Source organism: Salmo trutta, chromosome 20, assembly GCF_901001165.1.
Source record: "Salmo trutta chromosome 20, fSalTru1.1, whole genome shotgun sequence".
In the NCBI taxonomy this organism is placed as follows: Eukaryota; Metazoa; Chordata; class Actinopteri; order Salmoniformes; family Salmonidae; genus Salmo; species Salmo trutta.
This window is the reverse complement of record NC_042976.1, coordinates 51,963,096-51,985,609: the sequence shown is the minus strand read 5'-3', so window position 1 is coordinate 51,985,609 and position 22,514 is coordinate 51,963,096. Positions and strand designations below refer to the sequence as shown.

Below are 22,514 nucleotides of genomic sequence, written 5' to 3'. Positions count from 1 at the left end.
GTACATCCGAACATCACACCTGCGGGACAGGTACAGGATGGCAACAACTGCCCGAGTTACGCCAGGAATGCACAATCCCTCCATCAGTGCTCAGACTGTCCGCAATAGGCTGAGAGGCTGGACTGAGGGCTTGTAGGCCTGTTGTAAGGCAGGTCCTCACCAGACATCACCAGCAACAACATCGCCTATAGGCACAAACCCACCGTCGCTGGACCAGATAGGACTGGCAAAAAGTGCTCTTCACTGACGAGTCGCAGTTTTGTCTCACCAGTGGTGATGGTCGGATTCACGTTGATCGTCGCAGGAATGAGCGTTACACCGAGGCCTGTACTTTGGAGCGGGATCGATTTGGAGGTGGAGGGTCCGTCATGGTCTGGGGGGGGTGCGTCAGCATCATCGGACTGAGCTTGTTGTAATTGAAGGCAATCTCAACGCTGCGCATTACAGGGAAGACATCCTCCTCCCTCATGTGGTACCCTTCCTGCAAGCTCATCCTGACATGACCCTCCAGCATGACAATGGCACCAGCCATACTGCTCGTTCTGTGCGGGATTTCCTGCAAGACAGGAATGTCCGTGTTCTGCCATGGCCAGCGAAGAGCCCGGATCTCAATCCCATTGAGCACGTCTGGTACCTGTTGGATCAGATGGTGAGGGCTAGGGCCATTCCCCCCAGAAATGTCCAGGATCTTGCAGGTGCCTTGGTGGAAGAGTGGGGTAATATCTCACAGCAAGAACTGGCAAATCTGGTGCAGTCCATGAGGAGGAGACACACTGCAGTACTTAATGCAGCTGGTGGCCACACAAGATACTGAATGTTACTTTTGATTTTGAACCCCCCTTTGTTCAGGGACACATTATTCAATTTCTGTTCGTCACATGTCTGTAGAACTTGTTCAGTTTATGTCTCAGTTGTTGAATCTTGTTATGTTGATACAAATATTTACACATGTTAAGTTTGCTGAAAATAATCGCAGATGACAGTGATAGGACGTTTCTTTTTTTGCTAAGTTTATGTGTGCTAACTCAGCTTTGTCTCTGTACAATAAAAGAATAAAGGAAGCACACCCCGGTTACTTTATGGTTTTTGGTGACATGTAGTCTTGGCAGATTTGGGGCAGAAATTATGTGGAGAGGGGGTGGAGGAGGGGGATTCTGAATTCTGAGGGGGCACTTCTCTGTGTCTGCCTTGCGTTTGATCATGGGCACGCTGGCTGGCGATTGGATGGTTCTAGAGCCCTCCTGGGAGACCCCGCCCCCCTCGGGAGAGGCTTCTGACAAAAGCGGCGCCAACGTCTGGAAATCAGCGCATTCTCCACACGGCAGGGAAGAGTGCCTTTAGAAAACTCCACACACAAAGCTTTAATACATAAATTTCAAGCATTGCCGGTTCCTGCTCTTCCAGTCTAATCACATTGGGCGCTAAGATCAAATTTCCCCAATTTTTTTTATCTTTGTCTCCGTCTTCACTGCTGTTAACGTACAGAAACAATCTTTGAACAACTGTGCGTACGGATGAATGAGTAAAAATATGAGGCATTTGACTAACTCTGCGGCGCATGTAATCAATGGAAATTCATCCATTACTCAACTATTAAAGATTGATTTTGAATACCAAAATAGTTTGGGCACAAAACAAAGCAAGTGATGGGTATTGTCACTCATAGTATCTCCCATTAGGCAGCAACTGTGGTGTGTGTTTCAAAGTGTGTGTTTGTGGTGTGTGTGTATGATGTGCGCACAGGGCTCTAAAGTACGACCATTTTGGTTGCTTATGCTCCTAGATATATGCTCCCAGATAATAATTGTTGTAATGATAGTCTTCATTGTGCAGTTGTTTCCAAGTGCCCTAGAGAAGAACATGAACGCAGATTCGTGCAATCCAAAGCCTACTTGTAAAGAATGTTAAAGAATGCATCAGTGACTTGTATTTCTTGCAACTTTCTGAAGACGTAACGGCATGGAAATGCCTGTGTCTACCACTTTGTGTAGCCAGGTAGTGATGCCGAAATAGTCATTTCTAAAGGCTTTCCCATAAAACTTTCCAAATTAAACGTTAACTGTAAAGTAAACTTACCTGGCACAACAATATAATATTATGATGATCTGTATCAATCGAGTGCCTTTTGTTTCATAAACAGAATTGAAATTAAAAAAGGGCAAATATGTGCTTTATTGTCTTCCCCAGACCTCAAATGTGGTCTCCTGATGTGGTTTAAGCATTCTTGTGGACTTAGAACATCCAATTTTGTTGTTTCTCTATTAAAAAAAGGTGTGATTTTGAGAGTGAAAACCTGAAGAAAAGAAAACTAGGGAAATCGGAAACATGGAGAGAAAAAAACTAGACCATTTTTTGGAGTGATTTTTGGTGTTATTATGGCGAATAAATGTATTGACTGGTAAGAATTATGAGTGGCTGGTAGATTTTTTCATCTACCTGCAAAAGTGCTTGGTGGACCAAACAAGGTGTAAACAAATGTGTGGTTTTTGACAAGAGCCTAAAAACGTACATTTGTTTACACCTTGTTCAGTCATGTTACCTCATTAGCTAACAACTCGGTTACTTTACCAGTATATCTAAACATTTGGGGGCACAGAAAGAAAGAGAGAGCTTGGGATGAGAGAGGGTGCTTTAGCGGGTGGAAAAGTGGAAGTCAATTGTAGCAATGCAAATATCATGGCACAGCTATATGGACACTCAATCACTATGGTACATTTACAAACATATCATGATAAATAGATTTGAAACTTGTATCTCATTATGGTAAATGGTGAAATAAGTTTTGCCAGTTTTAATTGTAATGGTTTAGCAGATAATAAGAAAATAATAACAATATTTACCTGGCTCAAAGAGAAGGAATATAATATCTATTGTTCACAGGAAACTCATGAAACAATTTTAGATGAAGTTGTGTGGAAAAATATACACTACCGTTCAAAAGTTTGGGGTCACTTAGAAATGTCCTTGTTTTTGAAAGAAGAACACATTTTTTGTCCATTAAAATAACATAAAATTGATCAGAAATACAGTGTAGACATGGTTAATGTTGTAAATGACTATAGTAGCTGGAAACGGCTGATATTTTATGGAATATCTACAAAGGTGTACAGAGGCCCATTATCAGCAACCATCACTCTTGTGTTCCAATGGCACGTTGTGTTAGCTAATCCAAGTTGATCATTTTTAAAAGGCTAATTGATCATTAGAAAACCATTTTGCAATTATGTTAGCACAGCTGAAAACTGTTGTTCTGATTAAAGAAGAAATAAAACTGGCCTTCTTTAGACTAGTTGAGTATCTGGAGCATCAGCATTTGTGGGTTCGATTACAGGCTCAAAATGGCCAGAAAGACATTTCTTCTGAAACGCATCAGTCTATTCCTGTTCTGAAAAATGAAGGCTATTCCATGCGAGAAATTGGCAAGAAACTGAAGATCTTGTACAAAGCTGTGTACTACTCCCTTCACAGAATTGCGCAAACTGTCTCTATTCAGAATAGAAAGAGGAGTGGGAGGCCCTGATGCACAACTGAGCTAGGGGACAAGTACATTAGAGTGTCTAGTTTGAGAAACAGACGCCTCACAAGTCCTCAACTGGCAGCTTCATTAAATAGTACCCGCAAAACACCAGTCTCAATGACAACAGTGAAGAGGCGACTCCGGGATACTGGCCTTTTAGGCAGAGTTGCAAAGAAAAAGCCACATCTCAGACAGGCCAATAAAAAGAAAAAATGAAGATGGGCAAAAGAACACAGATACTGGACAGAGAAACTTTGCCTAGAAGGCCAGCATCCCGGAGTCACCTCTTCACTGTTGACATTGACACTGGTGTTTTGTAGATATTCCATAAAAATAAAAAAATCTGCCGTTTCCAGCTACAATAGTCATTTACAACATTAACCATGTCTACACTGTATTTCTGATCAAAAACAAGAACATTTCTAAGTGACACAAAACTTTTGAACGGTAGTGTACTTCTCCCATGGGCAAAGAAACTCAAAAGGGGTGATATTAATTAGCAGTAATTTTGATCCGAATGTGCAATATGTTTATGTTTAAATATGTTATTGGACCATAAATAGATATGGCTCATTAACCTTTACGATCCAAATAATTATGATCCACGCTTCTTTGAAAATATAAATAATCAATTATCAACCCTGCAAGGAATACAATACTCTATTATTATGGTGGGAGATTATAATATTGTTTTAAATACCTCAATGGACCGTAAAGGAAATCACACTACAAACTATCACCCTCATGCTCCTAAGGAAATCATGAATGTCATGGATATATTGGAACTAGTGGATATATAGAGGCTTAAATATCCTGACCAAGTTAGATATACATGGCAGAGACTCAATCAAGCTAGTCGTCTTGACTTCTTTCTTATGTGTCATTCTCATTGGCACCAAAAGTTTAAAAAGTGTTGATAGGGGTTATAATGCAGTCACACCATCAGATAATTTGCATATACATTACTCTTACTGAATTTCCACGTGGGCGAGGATATTGGAAACTTAATCAAAGCCTTTTGGATGACAACTTGTTTTTAACTAGGACAGAGGAATTTATAACAGAATTTTTCCGAAGTAACATACAGTTCAAGTCGGAAGTTTACATTCACTTAGGTTGGACTCATTAAAGCTACTTTTTTCAACCACTCCACAAATTTCTTGTTAACTTCTTATGGATACGTGGGACGGTAGCATCCCACCTGGCCAACATCCGGTGAAATGGCAGAGCGCCAAATTCAAATTAAATTACTATAAATATTAAACTTTCATGAAATCACAAGTGCAATACATCAAAAACAGCTTAACTTGTTGTTAATCCAGCCAAGGTGTCAGATTTCAAAAAGGCTTTACGGCGAAAGCAAACCATGCGATTATCTGAGGACAGCGTCCAGCACACAAATGCATAACAAATCATTTTCAACCAGGGAGTTGTGACACAAAAGTCAGAAATAGCGATATAATATATGCCTTACCTTTGAAGATCTTCTTCTGTTTACACTCCAAAATGTCCCAGTTGCATTACAAATGGTCCTTTTGTTCGATAAATTCCTTCTTTATATCCATAAAAACTCAGTTTAGCTGGCGCGTTTCAGTCAATAATCCACTCGGTTTCCCTCCTTCAAAATGCATATAAAATGAATCCCAAACGTTACCAATAAACTTATCCAAACAAGTCAATCAACGTTTATAATAAAACCTTAGCTACCCTAATACGCAAATAAACAATAAAATTTAAGACGGAGAATCGTTATTGTCTTTACCGGAGATAAACAAAAAGAACGAGCTCTCTCGGCCATGCGCTTGGAAACACTACAGCCCAAATGGGAGCCACTTAGAAAAACTACAACTTCTCCCTAATTTTTCCAAAAACCAGCCTGAAACTCTTTCTAAAGACTGTTGACATCTAGTGGAAGCCCTAAGAACTGCAATCGGGGATGATTTCGCCCTATTGAAATCAGATGGTTTGTCCTCGGGGTTTCGCCTGAGCAGCCTGAGTAGCAGGCAGTTTACTTTGGGCACGCTTTTCATCCGGACGTCAAAATACCGCCCCCTATCCCAAAGAAGTTAAACTGTAGTTTTGGCAAGTTGGTTAGGACATCTACTTTGTGCATGACACAAGTAATTTTTCCAACAATTGTTAACAGACAGATTATTTCACTTCTACAGACTGATTCATTCACTGTATCACAATTCCCGTGGGTCAGAAGTTTACATACACTAAGTTGACTGTGCCTTTAAACAGCTTGTAAAATTTCAGAAAATGATGTCATGGCTTTAGAAGCTTCTGATAGGCTAATTGACATAATTTGAGTCAATTGGAGGTGTACCTGTGGATGTATTTCAAGGCCTACCTTCAAACTTAGTGCCTCATATCATAGGAAAATCTAAAGAAATCAGCCAAGACCTCGGAAAAAAATTGTAGACCTTCCCAATCTGGTACATCCTTGGGAGCAATTTCCAAATGCCTGAAGGTACCACGTTCATCTGTACAAACAATAGTACGCAAGTATAAACACCATGGGACCACAGAGCCGTCATACCGCTCAGGAAGGAGACACGTTCTGCCTCCTAGAGATGAATGTACTTTGGTGCAAAAAGTGCAAATCAATCCCAGAACAACAGAAAATGACCTTGTGAAGATGCTGGAGGAAACAGGTACAAACGTATCTATATCCACAGTAAAACGAGTCCTATATCGAAATAACCTGAAAGGCCACTCAGCAAGGAAGAAGCCACTGCTCCAAAACTGCCATAAAAAAGCCAGACTACGGTTTGCAACTGCACATGGGGACAAAGATAGTACTTTTTGGAGAAATGTCCTCTGGTCTGATGAAACAAAAATAGAACTGTTTGGCCAGAATGACCATCGTTATGTTTGGAGGTTGTCATCTGAATCATTCAGATGTTCATTGGCAAACTTCAGACGGGCATGTATATGTGGTTTCTTGAGTAGGGGGGACCTTGCGAGCACTGCAGGATTTCAGTCCTTCACGGCGTAGTGTGTTACCAATTGTTTTCTTGGTGACTATGGTCCCAGCTGCCTTGAGATCATTGACAAGATCCTCCCGTGTAGTTCTGGGCTGAGTCCTCACCGTTCTCATGATCCACGAGGTGAGATCTTGCATGGAGCCCCAGGCCGAGGGAGATTGACAGTTCTTTTGTGTTTCTTCCATTTGCGAATAATTGCACCAATTGTTGTCACCTTCTCACCAAGCTGCTTGGCCCATTCCAGCCTTGTGTAGGTCTACAATCTTGTCCCTGACATCATTGGAGAGCTCTTTGGTCTTGGCCATGGTGGAGAGTTTGGAATCTGATTGATTGCTTCTGTGGACAGGTGTCTTTTATACAGGTAACAAGCTGAGATTAGGAGCACTCCCTTTAAGAGTGTGCTCCTAATCTCAGCTCGTTACCTGTATAAAAGACACCTGGGAGCCAGAAATTTTTCTAAATGAGAGGCGGTCAAATACTTATTTCCCTCATTAAAATGCAAATCAATTTCTAACATTTTTGACATGCGTTTTTCTGGATATTTTGGTTATTCTGTTTCTCACTGTTCAAATAAACCTACCATTAAAATTATAGACTGATCATTTCTTTGTCAGTGGGCAAATGTACAACATCACAGGGGATCAAATACTTTTTTCCCTTGCTGTAAGACTCCAGCTTCAGTGATTTTTGCACTTCGTTACCATCATTGGCAGCAGAGAACTGGAAGGAAAGGCGGCCAAAGCAGGAGTTGGCTTTGGGGATGACCAGTGAAATATACCTGCTGGAGCGTGCGCTATGGGTGGGTGCTGCTATGGTGACCAGTAAGCTGAGATAAGGCGGGGCTTTACCTAGAAAAGACTTATAGATGACCTGGAGCCAGTGGGTTTGGAGACAAATATGAAGTGAGGGCCAGCCAACAGGTCGCAGTGGTGGGTAGCAAATGGGGCATTGGTGACGAAACGGATGGCACTGTGATAGACTACATCCAATTTGCTGAGTAGAGTGTTGGATGGTATTTTGTAAATTACATCGCCGAAGTCAAGGATCGGTAGGATAGTCAGTTTTATGAGGGTATGTTTGGCAGCATGAGTGAAGGATGCTTTGTTGCGAAAGCCGATTCTAGATTTAATTTTGGATTGGAGATGCTTAATGTGAGTCTGGAAGGAGAGTTAACAGTCTAACCAGACACCTAGGTATTTGTATTCTAAGTCAGAACGTCCAGAGTAGTGATGCTGGATGGGCGGGCGGGTGCGGGCAGCGATCGGTTGAAGAGCATGCATTTAGTTTTACTTGCATTTAAGAGCAGTTGGAGGCCATGGTAGAGTGTTGTATGGCATTGAAGCTCGTCTGGAGATTTGTTAACACAATGTCCAAAGAAGGGCCAGAAGTATACAGAATGGTGTCATCTGCGTAGAGGTGGATCAGAGAATCACCAGCAGCAAGAGCGACATCATTGATGTACACAGAGAAAAGAGTCGGCCCGAAAATGGAATCCTGTGGCACCCCCATAGAGACTGCCAGAGGTCCGGACAACAGGCCCTCCGATTTGACACACTGAACTCTGTCAGAGAAGTAGTTGGTGAACCAGGCGAGGCAATCATTTGAGAAACCAAGGCTGTTGAGTCTGCCGATAAGAATGCGGTGATTGACAGAGTCGAAAGCCTTGGCCAGGTCAATGAAGACGGCTGCACAGTATTGTCTTTTATCGACGGCGGATATGATATCGTTTAGGACCTTGAGCGTCGCTGAGGTGCACCCATGACCTGCTCGGAAACCACATTGCATAGCGGAGAAGGTACGGTGGGATTCGAAATGGTTGGTGATCTGTTTATCTTGTCTTTCGAAGACTTTAGAAAGGCAGGGTAGGATAGATATGTCTGTAACAGTTTGGGTCTAGAGTGCCTCCACCAGCTTGTGTCTCCACCAGCTTTCCAATCTTTAGGGATGTCAGACGATACGAAAGAGAGGTTGAACAGGCTAGTAATAGGGGTTGCAACAATTGCGGCGGATCATTTTACAAATAGAGGGTCCAGAATGTCTAGCCCAGCTGATTTATAGGGGTCTTGATTTTGCATCTCTTTCAGAACATCAGCTATCTTGATTTGGGTGAAGGAGAATTGGGGGAGGTTTGGGCAAGTTGCTGTGGGGGGTGCAGAGCTATTGACCGGGGTAGGGGTAGCCAGGTGGAAAGCATGGCCAGCCGTAGAAAAATGCTTATTGAAATTCTTGATTATCGTAGATTTATCGGTGGTGACAGTGTTTCCTAGCCTCAGTGCAGTGGGCAGCTGGGAGGGGGTGCTCTTGCTTTCCATGTACTTTACAGTGTCCCAGAACGTTTTGGAATTGGTGCTACAGGATGCAAATTTCTGTTTCAAAAAGCTAGCCTTTGCTTTCCTAACTGCCTGTGTATATTGGTTCCTAACTTCCCTGAAAAGTTGCATATTGCGGGAGCTATTCAATGCTAATGCAGCAGTATGCCACATTATGTTTTTGTGCTGGTCAAAGGCAGTCAAGTCTGGAGTGAACCAAGGGCTATATCTGTTCTTAGTTCTACATTTTATTTACGATGGTGAGGAAAGCACTTTTAAAGAATAACCAGGCATCCTCTACCGACGGAATGAGGTCAATATCCTTCCAGGTTACCCGGGCCAGGTCAATTAGAAAGGCCTGCTCGCTGAAATGTTTCAGGGAGCGTTTGACAGTGATGAGGGGTGGTCATTTGACCGTGGACCCATTACGGACACAGGCAATGAGGCAGTGATCACTGTGATCCTGCTTGAAGACAGCAGAGGTGTATTTAGAGGGCAGGTTGGTCAGGATGATATCTATGAGGGTGCCCGTGTTTACGGATTTAGGGTTGTACCTTGTAGGTTCCTTGATAATCTCTGTGAGATTGAGGGCATCTATCTTAGATTGTAGGTCGGCCGGGGTGTTAAGCATGCTCCCAGTTTAGGTCACCTTACAGTACAAACTCTGAAGATAAATGCGGGGCAATTAATTCACATATGGTGTCCAGGGCACAGCTGGGGGCTGAGGAGGGTCTATAACAAGAGGCAACAGTGAGAAACGTATTTCTGGAAAGGTGGACAGCTCGAACTGTTTGGGCACAGACCTGGAAAGCATGACATAACTCTGCAGGCTCTCTGCAGTAGATTGCAACTCCACCGCCTTTGGCAGTTCTATCTTGGTGGAAAATGTTGTAGTTGGGGATGGAAATTTCTGAATTTTTGGTGGCTTTCCTAAGCCAGGATTCAGACACGGCTAGGACATCAGGGTTTGCGGAGTGTGCTAAAGCAGTGAATAAAACAAACTTAGGGGGGAGGCTTCTGATGTTAACATGCATGAAACCAAGGCTTTTATGGTTACAGAAGTCAACAAATGATGGCGCCTGGAGAATAGGAGTGGAACTGGGGGCTACAGGGCCTGGGTTGACCTCTACATCACCAGAGGAACAGTGGAGGAGTAGGATAAGGGTACGGCTAAAGGCTATAAGAACTGGTCGTCTAGTGCGCTGGGGACAGAGAAAAGGAGCAGATTTCAGGGCATGGTAGAATAGATTCAGGGCATAATGTACAAACGATGGTATGGTAGGATGTGAGTAGAGTGGAGGTAAACCTAGGCGTTGAGTGACGATGAGAGAGGTTTCGTCTACGGAGGCACCAGTTAAGCCAGGTGAGGTCTCCGCATGTGTGTGGGGTGGGACAAAAGAGCTATCTAAGGCATTTTGAGCGGGACTGAGGACTCTACAGTAAAATAAAACAATAAGAACTATCCAAGACAGCAGTAGACAAGATATATTGGCATTAGACAGAGGCATAAAGCAATCACAGGTGTTGATCAGGAGAGATAAGACAACAACGGGTAAATGGCGATGGATGGGCAGAGCGGGTCAGTTAGGTACATACAGGACCTGAGTTCGAGGCTGGGGCCGACAGGTAAACAAAATGAGGTATCGTGTTATTGAAACAGTCCAGGGGGCATCAGCTGTGTAGCCTAGTGATCTTAGGGTCAAAAGAGCAGCAAAAGGTGAGTCAGGGTGCCGTTCGGTAATCGCTACTACGCTAGCGGGCCGGGGATAGTAGATGATTCTTTGGTAACATTTTTACAGAATAGCCTGTTAAGACCACATCGGACGATCACGTCAGCAGTCCAGTCGTGATGGATCGGCAGGGCTCCGTGTCGACAATAAAAGGTCCAGGCCAATTGGCAAAGGAGGTATTGTAGACCTAGAATTAGCTGGTATATGGGCCTAGCTCCAGGCTAGCTGGTGCTTGCTCCGGGACAGAGGCGTTAGCTAACAGTAGCCACTCGTTTGCAGCTAGCTAGCTGCGATGATCAGCTGTAATGGTCCAGAGCTTGCGGCAGGAATCCGGTGATGTGGTAGAGAGAAGCAGTCCGATATGCTCTGGGTTGATATCACGATGTACAGACAGGCAAGTGTTGTCCGAGCTAAGGCTGGCTGGCGACCGAGAAAAAGGTGAAGACCGTTAGCCGTGGCTAACAAAGACTAGCAGCTAGTTAGCTGGCTAGCTCCTGATGGAGGTTCCAGTTATAAGGTATAAAAATAGCAGATCCGTACCACATTGGGTGAGGCGGTTGCAGGAAAGTATATTTAGTTCGTAGATAGAAAGTGAGATTAAAATATATACGAAAAAGACTGGCTATTTACACGGGATAAGACAAAGACAAACACACACGTCCTACTGCTATGCCTTCTTGGATTCATATGGGATCCACAATTTGGATCCACAATTTGGATCCCTCCACTATCAGCATGTCTATTTATTATGGCCATCGAAATGTTAGTTATTAAAATCAGACCCAACAATAATATCAAGGGTTTAGAAATCCAGGGCTTAAAAACAAAGGTGTCATTGTACGCTGATGATTCATGTTCTTTTACATTTAAATCCACAATTTGGATCCCTCCACAGCCTCATAGAGGATCTAGATACTTTTTCTAACCTCTCTGGATTACAACCAAATTATGATAAGTGTACTATATTATGTATTGGATCACAACCTCTCACTTTCAGTTATTTGAAAAGGAAACTATCTCCCAAATATCGTCATTTTTAAAACAAGCCATAGAAAGTTGGTTGCAATTTCAATTTAATCCACCAGAAAAGACAGAACAAATAATACAACAAATATTGTGGTTAAACTCATATAATATTTGATAAAAAAATATATATATATTATAAAAAAAAAGGTATAATCTTCGTAAATTATATCAATAGGACTGGTGAAGTTGTCACACACGCAGATAACAAAAACATATGGAAATGTTTGCTCTACACAAAATTACAACCAACTAATTGCAGCATTCCTGTGAAAATGAAAGAGGAAGGGGGAAAATGTAAGGAACTTGTCTGTCGGCCCTGTATTAAAGACCAGAATTGGTTAAAGAAAATTGTGATAAATCAAAAAGTATACTCGTTTCATTCGATCAATAACATATGTTTACTTTCAATATACAATCTGTAGAAACAATGAGAATAGAAAGGTTCAGAACTTTTGAGAAACTTCACAGCTCAGTTGAAAAATACATGGCAAATAAAAATCCAATATGGTTGGTGTTAAGCGATAGATAGGAGGGGTTCAATGGAGCTGAAGGTTGAGACTAACAACAACTAATAACACAAGGTAACTTACGTAAAAACATACTGTGTCCGTAAAACGTATATACACTACCGTTCAAAAGTTTGGGGTCACTTAGAAATGTCCTTGTTTTTGAAAGAAAAGTACATTTGTTTGTCCATTAAAATAACATTCAATTCATCAGAAATACAGTGTAGACATTGTTAATGTAAATTACTATTGTAGCTGGAAATGGCAGATTTTTTATGGAATATGTACATAGGCGTACAGAGGCCCATTATCAGCAACCATCACTCCTGTGTTCCAATGGCATGTTGTGTTAGCTAACCCAAGTTTATCATTTTAAAAGGCTAATTGATCATTAGAAAACCCTTTTGCAATTATGTTAGCACAGCTGAAAACTGTTGTCCTCATTAAAGAAGCAATAAAACCAGCCTTTAGACTAGTTGAGTATCTGGAGCATCAGCATTTGTCAGTTCGATTACAGTCTCAAAATGGCCAGAAACAAAGACCTTTCTTCTGAAACTCGTCAGTCTATTCTTGTTCTGAGAAATTAAGGCTATTTCATGTGAGAAATTGAAGATCTCGTACAACGCTGTGTACTACTCCCTTCACAGAACAGCGCAAACTGTCTCTAACCAGAATAGAAAGAGGAGTGGGAGGCCCCGGTGCACAACTGAGCAAGAGGACAAGTACATTAGAGTGTCTAGTTTGAGAAACAGATGTTATGTTGTGCTTATGTTGTGTTCACTTTAGGTGAACCAGTGCTACCAATTTAAATGTTTTTATTTAGAGCCCTCGGTGCGCATGCATGTGGTAGTGTGTGTGTGTCTGTGAAAGTGTGTTAGTAGTGTGTATGTGGTGTGCGTGCACGTGGCAGTGTGTGTTTACCAGTGTTGTCCAGTAGTATGACCATGTTGTTCCATGCCAGGCTGTGGTCAGGCTTCAGCACTGTAGCATTCCTCCACGCATTCAGAGCATCTAGGTGTCTGTTCAGGTCTGCATACTGGAGAGGAAATGAGATTGAAAATTGGTTATAATTTATACATTTCAAATAAAAAGCATGAGCACACCCAGAGAAAATGATTTAGGTGCTGACTAACGGTGAATAAACTGTAAGCTATAAAAACAAAGAGCTGCACACTCCATATGTATAACCTCCCAGTAATTTATTGGGTACTTCCGGATGCTGGAGTGAGTGGTCGTGCTGCACCTCGCTCCGCGGGTAATATTACATTTCATTACATTACATTACATTGGAACGATTTCATTAGTGTATTGTTAGCTAGCTACATAGTTGTATCTGCTGTCTTTGTATCAAGGATAAAGATGTAGCTCTGAGGAACTAACAAGGTTAGCTAGCCAGCTGTATTCGTTCGTTCGCGCCGTTTTCAAAACGGCATCAACACCATAACACCACAGCCACTGCTAGCTAGCCAACTTTACCAATTAGCAGTACTGTAGAAACTATATACATTACAACGGAACGATTTGACTAGTGTAATGTTAGCTAGCTACATAGTTGTCTTTGTATCAAGATAAAGGCGTAGTACAGAGTAACTATCGAGGTTAGCTAGCCAGCTACATTTTCTAACATAGTCTACAACGCGCCCACTGCTAGCTAGCTAACCCTACCAGCTAGCTGTATCATTTTTACATCAATTTTAATTTCTAGTGGTAGCTAGAAAAGTTATATTTTAGCGTTTAAGTGTTTCAGTGAATTGTTAGTGAGAGAGGCCCTGCTCTCTCGCTTCCCCAGTTGTTTAGTTAATTTTCATGCCAATCTCCTTTGCATTAGCGTAGCCTCTCCTGTAGCCTATCAACTATGTGTCGGTCTATCCCTGTTCTCTCCTCTCTGCACAGGCCATACAAACGCTTCACATCGCGTGGCCGCTGCCACTCTAACCTGGTGGTCCCAGTGCGCACGACCCACGTGGAGTTCCAGGTCTCCGGCAGCCTCTGGAACTGCCAGTCTGCGGCCAACAAGGCAGAGTTCATCTCAGCCTATGCTACCCTCCAGTCCCTCGACTTCTTGGAGCTGAAGGAAACATGGATTACCACAGAAAACACTGCTACTCCTACTGCTCTCTCCTCGTCTGACCACGTGTTCTCGCACACCCCGAGAGCATCTGGTCAGCAGGGTGGTGGCACTGGAATCCTCATCTCTCCCAAGTGGACATTCTCTCTTTCTCATCTGTCTATCTCCTCATTTGAATTCCATGCTGTCACAATCACTAGCCCATTCAAGCTTAACATCCTTACCATTTATCGCCCTCCAGGTTCCCTTGGAGAGTTCATCAATGAGCTTGACGCCTTGATAAGTTCCTTTCCTGAAGATGGCTCACCCCTCACAGTTCTGGGTGACTTTAACCTCCCTACGTCTACCTTTGACTCATTTCTCTCTGCCTCCTTCTTTCCACTCCTCTCCTCTTTTGACCTCACCATCTCACCGTCCCCCCCTACTCACAAGGCAGGCAATACGCTTGACCTCATCTTCACTAGATGCTGTTCTTCCACTAATCTCACTGCAACTCCCCTCCAAGTCTCCGATCACTACCTTGTATCCTTTTCCCTCTCGCTCTCCTCCAACACTACTCACTCTGCCCCTACTCAGATGGTATTGCGCCGTCGCAACCTTCGCTCTCTCTTTCCTGCTACTCTCTCCTCTTCCATCCTATCATCTCTTCCCTCTGCTCAATCCTTCTCCAACCAATCTCCTGATTCTGCCTCCTCAACCCTCCTCTCCTCCTTTTCTGCATCCTTTGACTCTCTATGTCCCCTATCCTCCCGACCGGCTCGGTCCTCCCCTCCTGCTCCGTGGCTTGACGACTCATTGCGAGCTCACAGAACAGGGCTCCGGGCAGCCGAGCGGAAATGGAGGAAAACTAGCCTCCCTGCGGACCTGGCATCTTTTCACTCCCTCCTCTCTACATTTTCCTCCTCTGTTTCTGCTGCTAAAGCCACTTTCTACCACTCTAATTTCCAAGCATCTGCCTCTAACCCTAGGAAGCTCTTTGCCACCTTCTCCTCCCTCCTGAATCCTCCCCCCCCCCCCTCTCTGCGGATGACTTCGTCAACCATTTTGAAAAGAAGGTTGACGACATCCGATCCTCGTTTGTTAAGTCAAACGATACCACTGGTCCTGCTCACATTGCCCTACCCTATGCTTTGACCTCTTTCTCCCCTCTCTCTCTAGATTAAATCTTGCGTCTTGTGACGGCCGGCCGCCCAACAACCTGCCCGCTTGACCCTATCCCCTCCTCTCTTCTCCAGACCATTTCCGGAGACATTCTCCCTTACCTCACCTCGCTCATCAACTCATCCTTGACCGCTGGCTACGTCCCTTCCGTCTTCAAGAGAGCGAGAGTTGCACCCCTTCTCAAAAAACCTACACTCGATCCCTCCGATGTCAACAACTACAGACCAGTATCCCTTCTTTCTTTTCTCTCCAAAACTCTTGAACGTGCCGTCCTTGGCCAGCTCTCCTGCTATCTCTCTCAGAATGACCTTCTCGATCCAAATCAGTCCGGTTGCAAGGCTGGTCATTCAACTGAGACTGCTCTTCTCGGTGTCACGGAGGCTCTCCGCACTGCTAAAGCTAACTGTCTCTCCTATGCTCTCATCCTTCTAGACCTATCTGCTGCCTTTGATACTGTGAACCATCAGATCCTCCTCTCCACCCTCTCCGAGTTGGGCATCTCCGGCGCGGCTCACTCTTGAATTGCGTCCTACCTGACAGGTCGCTCCTACCAGGTGGCGTGGCGAGAATCCGTCTCCGCACCACGTGCTCTCACCACTGGTGTCCCCCAGGGCTCAGTTCTAGGCCCTCTCCTATTCTCGCTATACACCAAGTCACTTGGCTCTGTCATATCCTCACATGGTCTCTCCTATCATTGCTACGCAGACGACACACAATTAATCTTCTCCTTTCCCCCCTTCTGATAACCAGGTGGCGAATCGCATCTCTGCATGTCTGGCAGACATATCAGTGTGGATGACAGATCACCACCTCAAGCTGAACCTCGGCAAGACGGAGCTGCTCTTCCTCCCGGGGAAGGACTGCCCGTTCCATGATCTCGCCATCACGGTGGACAACTCCATTGTGTCCTCCTCCCAGAGTGCTAGGAGCCTCGGCGTGACCCTGGACAACACCCTGTCGTTCTCCGCTAACATCAAGGCGGTGACCCGATCCTGTAGGTTCATGCTATACAACATTCGCAGAGTACAACCCTGCCTTACACAGGAAGCGGCGCAGGTCCTAATCCAGGCACTTGTCATCTCCCGTCTGGATTACTGCAACTCCCTGTTGGCGGGGCTCCCTGCCTGTGCCATTAAACCCCTACAACTCATCCAGAACGCCGCAGCCCGTCTGGTGTTCAACCTTCCCAAGTTCTCTCACGTCACCCCGCTCCTCCGCACACTCCACTGGCTTCCAGTTGAAGCTCGCATCTGCTACAAGACCATGGTGCTTGCCTACGGAGCTGTGAGGGGAACGGCACCTCCGTACCTTCAGGCTCTGATCAGGCCCTTCACCCAAACAAGGGCACTGCGTTCATCCACCTCTGGCCTGCTGGCCCCCCTACATCTGCGGAAGCACAGTTCCCGCTCAGCCCAGTCAAAACTGTTCGCTGCCCTGGCACCCCAATGGTGGAACAAGCTCCCTCACGATGCCAGGACAGCGGAGTCAATCACCACCTTCCGTAGACACCTGAAACCCCACCTCTTTAAGGAATACCTGGGATAGGATATAGTAATCCTTCTAACCCCCCCCAAAAAAGATATAGATGTACTATTGTTAAGTGGTTGTTCCACTGGATATCATAAGGTGAATGCACCAATTTGTAAGTCGCTCTGGATAAGAGCGTCTGCTAAATGACGTAAATGTAAAAATGTAAATGTAAAAAAACACCAGCGTTTCGGCATCGCTGTGCCTTCTTCAGGGTAATGTCATGAATGCTTGAACCAGGTTATGTAGATCTCATACATTACCATTCTAGCAAACCACAATCTGCAGTCTGTGTTTGAGGCTCACAGCAGCCTTGCTACTAGGTTTGGAACAGAACAAGCTACAGTACCTCATCGGGAAGAGTTACCACTCTCAAATCTATTGAATTAACTTTTTCTGCATAGACTGGTCAACATGATAGATTTAAACATGTAGTTTATTTAACCTTAGATTTTGGGTTACAACAGTACTAAGCTCATAAGGCATTTAATAACATATTCATCAATAATTAATTAGTGCAAATTGTATTGACTGTTTAAAAGTAGGAAATCTTACAGATTGTGGCTTTAAATCCAACCTCGGATTGTGGCTTTAACCTGTCTGGGGTATGTGGGACGCTAGCTCTTATTCTCTCCCTATTCTATGTCTTATTCTCTCCTCTCCTTTATTCTCTCCCTATTCACAGTAGAAGCATGAAAAAACAAACGTTCTAAAGACAGTTTACATCTAGTGGAAGCCTTAGGAAGTGCAAAATGAACCCTAAATTACTGTTTACTGTATAGGCAATCACTTGAAAAACTACAAACCTCAGATTTCCACACTTCTTGGTTGGATTTTTCTCAGGTTTTTGCCTGCCATATGAGTTCTGTTATACTCACAGACATCATTCAAACAGTTTTAGAAACTACAGAGTGTTTTCTATCCGAATCTACTAATATGCATGTCCCACCTTCTGAGCCTGAGTAGCAGGCAGTTTACTACGGGCACACCTTTCATCCGGACGTCAAAATACTGCCCCCTACTCTAGAGAAGTTAAGTCCAACATTTACTCACCAGGCGTCCCAGGTTGTAGTAACAGTCAGGGTATTTCTTCCGGAAATGGATGGCGTTCCAGTAGCTCTGTTCTGCTTCCTTAAACTTCTTCAGACTGTTTTGTACTATTCCCAGATTCATCCACGCTGCTGCAAAGTCCGGCCTTTCTCAGAAGAACACCACAGTTGCATTTAATGTCAAGAATGTTTTATTTTGTGTGAAGTCAAAGGCTAATAAAGTTATTTCTGTGATTTTTTCTGTGCGCATGTACATTGAGGGAAAAAAGAATTTGATCCCCTGCTGATTTTGTACGTTTGCCCACTGACAAAGAAATGATCAGTCTATAATTTTAATGGTAGGTTTATTTGAACAGTGAGAAACAGAATAACAACTAAAAAATCCATAAAAACGCATGTCAAAAATGTTAGAAATTGATTTGCATTTTAATGAGGGAAATAAGTATTTGACCCCCTCTCAATCAGAAAGATTTCTGGCTCCCAGGTGTCTTTTATACAGGTAATGAGCTGAGATTAGGAGCACACTCTTAAAGGGAGTGCTCCTAATCTCAGCTTGTTACCTGTAAAAAAGACACCTGTCCACAGAAGCAATCAATCAATCAGATTCCAAACTCTCCACCATGGCCAAGACCAAAGTGCTCTCCAAGGATGTCAGGGACAAAATTGTAGACCTATACAAGGCTGGAATGGGCTACAAGACCATCGCCAAGCAGCTTGGTGAGAAGGTGACAACAGTTGGTGCGATTATTCGCAAATGGAAGAAACACAAAATAACTGTCGATCTCCCTCGAACTGGGGCTCCATGCAAGATCTCACCTCGTGGAGTTGCAATAATCATGAGAACGGTGAGGAATCAGCCCAGAACTACACGGGAGGATCTTGTCAATTATCTCAAGACAGCTGGGACCATAGTCACAAAGAAAACAATTGGTAACACACTACGCCATGAAGGACTGAAATCCTGCAGCGCCCGCAAGATTCCCCTGCTCAAGAAAGCACATATACATGCCTGTCTGAAGTTTGCCAATGAACATCTGAATGATTCAGAGGACAACTGGGTGAAAGTGTTGTGGTCAGATGAGACCAAAATGGAGCTCTTTGGCATCAACTCAACTCACCGTGTTTGGAGGAGGAGGAATGCTGCCTATGACCCCAAGAACTGCATCCCCACCGTCAAACATGGAGGTGGAAACATTATGCTTTGGGGGTGTTTTTCTGCTAAGGGGACAGGACAACTTCACCGCATCAAAGGGACGATGGACGAGGCCATGTACCGTCATGTTCCTTCCAAGATGGCGTAGCAGTTCAGACGTCCTGTCGTGTCCCGTGTATATATATATATATTGACATATTTTTTTCATCACTTATCTTTTTACATTTTTTTTTATTCTAAATACTCAACCTCAAAGCACTCTCCTGCAACCCGCCTCTTCAATTAAAAAAAAAAAAGAAAGTATTATTTACCTCATCTGAATTCCACGACAGAAGCTAACCAGAGGTTAGCCAGAGGTTAGCCATTTTCACTGGCTAACGTTGAAGTTCAGCTAGCTACGGTTAGCTGTCCTCAGCTATCCATTAGCTCGAAAAGCTATCGCCAGTTTGTGTATAGCGCGACTCAGACCAGAGCATATCGGACCTATTCTCTCTCCTTTCCTCGATTTCTACCGCAGGCTCTGGACATTTACACCTGGATCTTGCAGCTAACTAGCTGCTACCTGAGTGACTATTGGCAACGTCGGTCACGGAATTTAACACACACTATTACGGAGCTTGCTAGCTAGCCAGCTGAAGAGTTCCGTCAGCCACTCGTGGGCTATTCCTGAGCTAGCCAGCTGAAGTGTCTCCTGGGCTACAACTCACCTACCCTGACCCGTTTTACTGCCGATGCGGAGCCCCTTTGGGTCTTCACGACTGGATCACCGACGTTATCTGCCCGAGGGAGTTGTCCAACTGGCCCTCCGTCGCGACGTAACCTGATCGCCCATCTGCGGCCAGCTAATCGTTAGCTGTCTTTTCGGCTGCGATCTGAATAGGTCTGTCGGACACTTTTCTTGGGCCACTATAACTAACTATTTTGCCAACTTGGACAGGTCCCCACTTCCACACGGAACCCCACTAACCCACAGACGGAAACGCACGAGGCGGCTAAAAACAGACCTCCCTCCCATCTTCCACCAGCTTGCTACCTATGGCCCGGCTAGCTGTCTGAATCTCACTGGACCCTCTGATCACTCGGCTAAGCATGCCTCTCCTTAATGTCAATATGCCTTGTCCATTGCTGTTCTGGTTAGTGTTTATTGGCTTATTTCACTGTAGAGCCTCTAGCCCTGCTCATTATACCTTATCCAACCTCTCAGTTCCTCCACCCACACATGCTATGACATCTTCTGGTTTCAATGATGTTTCTAGAGACAATATCTCTCTTATAATCACTAAATGCCTAGGTTTACCTCCTCTGTACTCACATCCCACCATACCTTTGTCTGTACATTATACCTTGAAGCTATTTTATCGCCCCCATACACCTGCTCCTTTTTCTCTCTATTCTGGACGTCACAGACGACCAATTCTTATAGCTTTTAGCCGTACCCTCATACTTATTCTTCTCTGCTCCGCTGGGGATGTAGAGGTGAATCCAGGCCCTGCAGTGCCTGGCTCCACTCCTACTCCCCAGGCGCTCTCTTTTGATGACTTCTGTAACCGTAATAGCCTTGGTTTCATGCATGTTAACATTAGAAGCCTCCTCCCTAAGTTTGTTTTATTCACTGCTTTAGCACACTCTGCCAACCCGGATGTCCTAGCTGTATCTGAATCTTGGCTTAGGAAGTCCACCAAAAACTGTGAAATCTTCATCCCTAACTACAACGTTTTCAGACAAGATAGAACGACCAAAGGGGGCGGTGTTGCAATCTACTGCAGAGATAGCTTGCAGAGTTCTGTCCTGCTATCCAGGTCTGTACCCAAACAATTTGAACTTCTACTTTTAAAAATCCACCTCTCCAAAAACAAGTCTCTCACCGTTGCCGCCTGCTATAGACCCCCCTCGGCCCCTAGCTGTGCTCTGGACACCATATGTGAACTGATTGCCCCCCATCTATCTTCAGAGCTCGTGCTACTAGGCGACCTCAACTGGGACATGCTTAACACCCCAGCCATTCTACAATCCAAGCTTGATGCCCTCAATCTCACACAAATTATTAATGAACCCACCAGGTACAACCCCAAAGCCGCAAACACTGGCACCCTCATAGATATCATCCTAACCAATGTGCCCTCTAATTACACCTCTGCTGTTTTCAACCAAGATCTCAGCGATCACTGCCTCATTGCCTGCACCCGTAATGGGTCAGCGGTCAAACGACCTCCACTCATCACTGTCAAACGCTCCCTGAAACATTTCAACGAGCAAGCCTTTCTAATCGACCTGGCCCTGGTATCCTGGAAGGATATTGACCTCATCCCGTCAGTAGAGGATGCCTGGTTATTTTTTAAAAATGCCTTCCTCTCCATCTTAAATAAGCATGCCCCTTTCAAGAAATTTAGAACCAGGAACAGATATAGCCCTTGGTTCTCCCCAGACCTGACTGCCCTTAACCAACACAAAAATATCCTGTGGCGTTCTGCATTAGCATCGAACTGCCCCCGCGATATGCAACTTTTTAGGGAAGTTAGAAACCAATACACACAGGCAGTTAGAAACGCCAAGGCTAGCTTTTTCAAACAGAAATTTGCTTCGTGCAACTCCAACTCTAAAAAGTTCTGGGACATTGTAAAGTCCATGGAGAATAAGAACACCTCCTCCCAACTGCCCACTGCACTGAGGATAGGAAACTCTGTCACCACCGATAAGCCCACTATAATTGAGAATTTCAATAAGCATTTTTCTACGGCTGGCCATGCTTTCCACCTAACTACCCCTACTGCATTCAACAGCACTGCACCCCCCACAGCTACTCGCCCAAGCCTCCCCCATTTCTCCTTCTCCCAAATCCATTCAGCTGATGTTCTGAAAGAGCTGCAAAATCTGGACCCCTACAAATCAGCTGGGCTTGACAATCTGGACCCTTCCTTTCTAAAATTATCTGCCGAAATTATTGCAACCCCTATTACTAGCCTGTTCAACCTCTCTTTCGTGTCGTCTGAGATTCCCATAGATTGGAAAGCAGCTGCTGTCATCCCCCTCTTCAAAGGAGGTGACACTCTTGACCCAAATTGCTACAGACCTATATCCATCCTACCCTGCCTTTCTAAGGTCTTCGAAAGCCAAGTCAACAAACAGATTACCGACTATTTTGAATCCCACCGCACCCTCTCCGCTATGCAATCTGGTTTCAGAGCTGGTCATGGGTGCACCTCAGCCACGCTCAAGGTCCTAAACGACATCGTAACCGCCATCGATAAGAAACATTACTGTGCTGCCGTATTCATTGACCTGGCCAAAGCTTTTGACTCTGTTAATCACCACATCCTCATCGGCAGACTTAGTAGCCTTGGTTTCTCAAACGATTGCGTCGCCTGGTTCACCAACTACTTCTCTGACAGAGTTCAGTGTGTCAAATCGGAGGGCCTACTGTCTGGACCTCTGGCAGTCTCTATGGGGGTACCACAGGGTTCAATTCTTGGGCCAACTC

At 44.4% G+C, this 22,514-nt stretch overlaps 1 protein-coding gene across 3 annotated transcripts in view; it reads right to left on the bottom strand.

Annotated features, from left to right (window-relative positions):
* The window catches only part of tmtc4 (transmembrane O-mannosyltransferase targeting cadherins 4), a 56,258-nt gene that overhangs the window by 5,455 nt on the left and 28,289 nt on the right, over positions 1 to 22,514 (bottom strand). For all 3 annotated transcript variants that reach the window (XM_029703659.1, XM_029703661.1, XM_029703660.1), the window contains 2 exons: positions 17,888 to 18,029; positions 13,000 to 13,114 (listed from right to left, as the gene is read on the bottom strand). In XM_029703659.1, the coding sequence (XP_029559519.1) occupies positions 13,000 to 13,114; positions 17,888 to 18,029 (257 nt within the window). The remainder of the gene's footprint in view (positions 1 to 12,999; positions 13,115 to 17,887; positions 18,030 to 22,514) is intronic.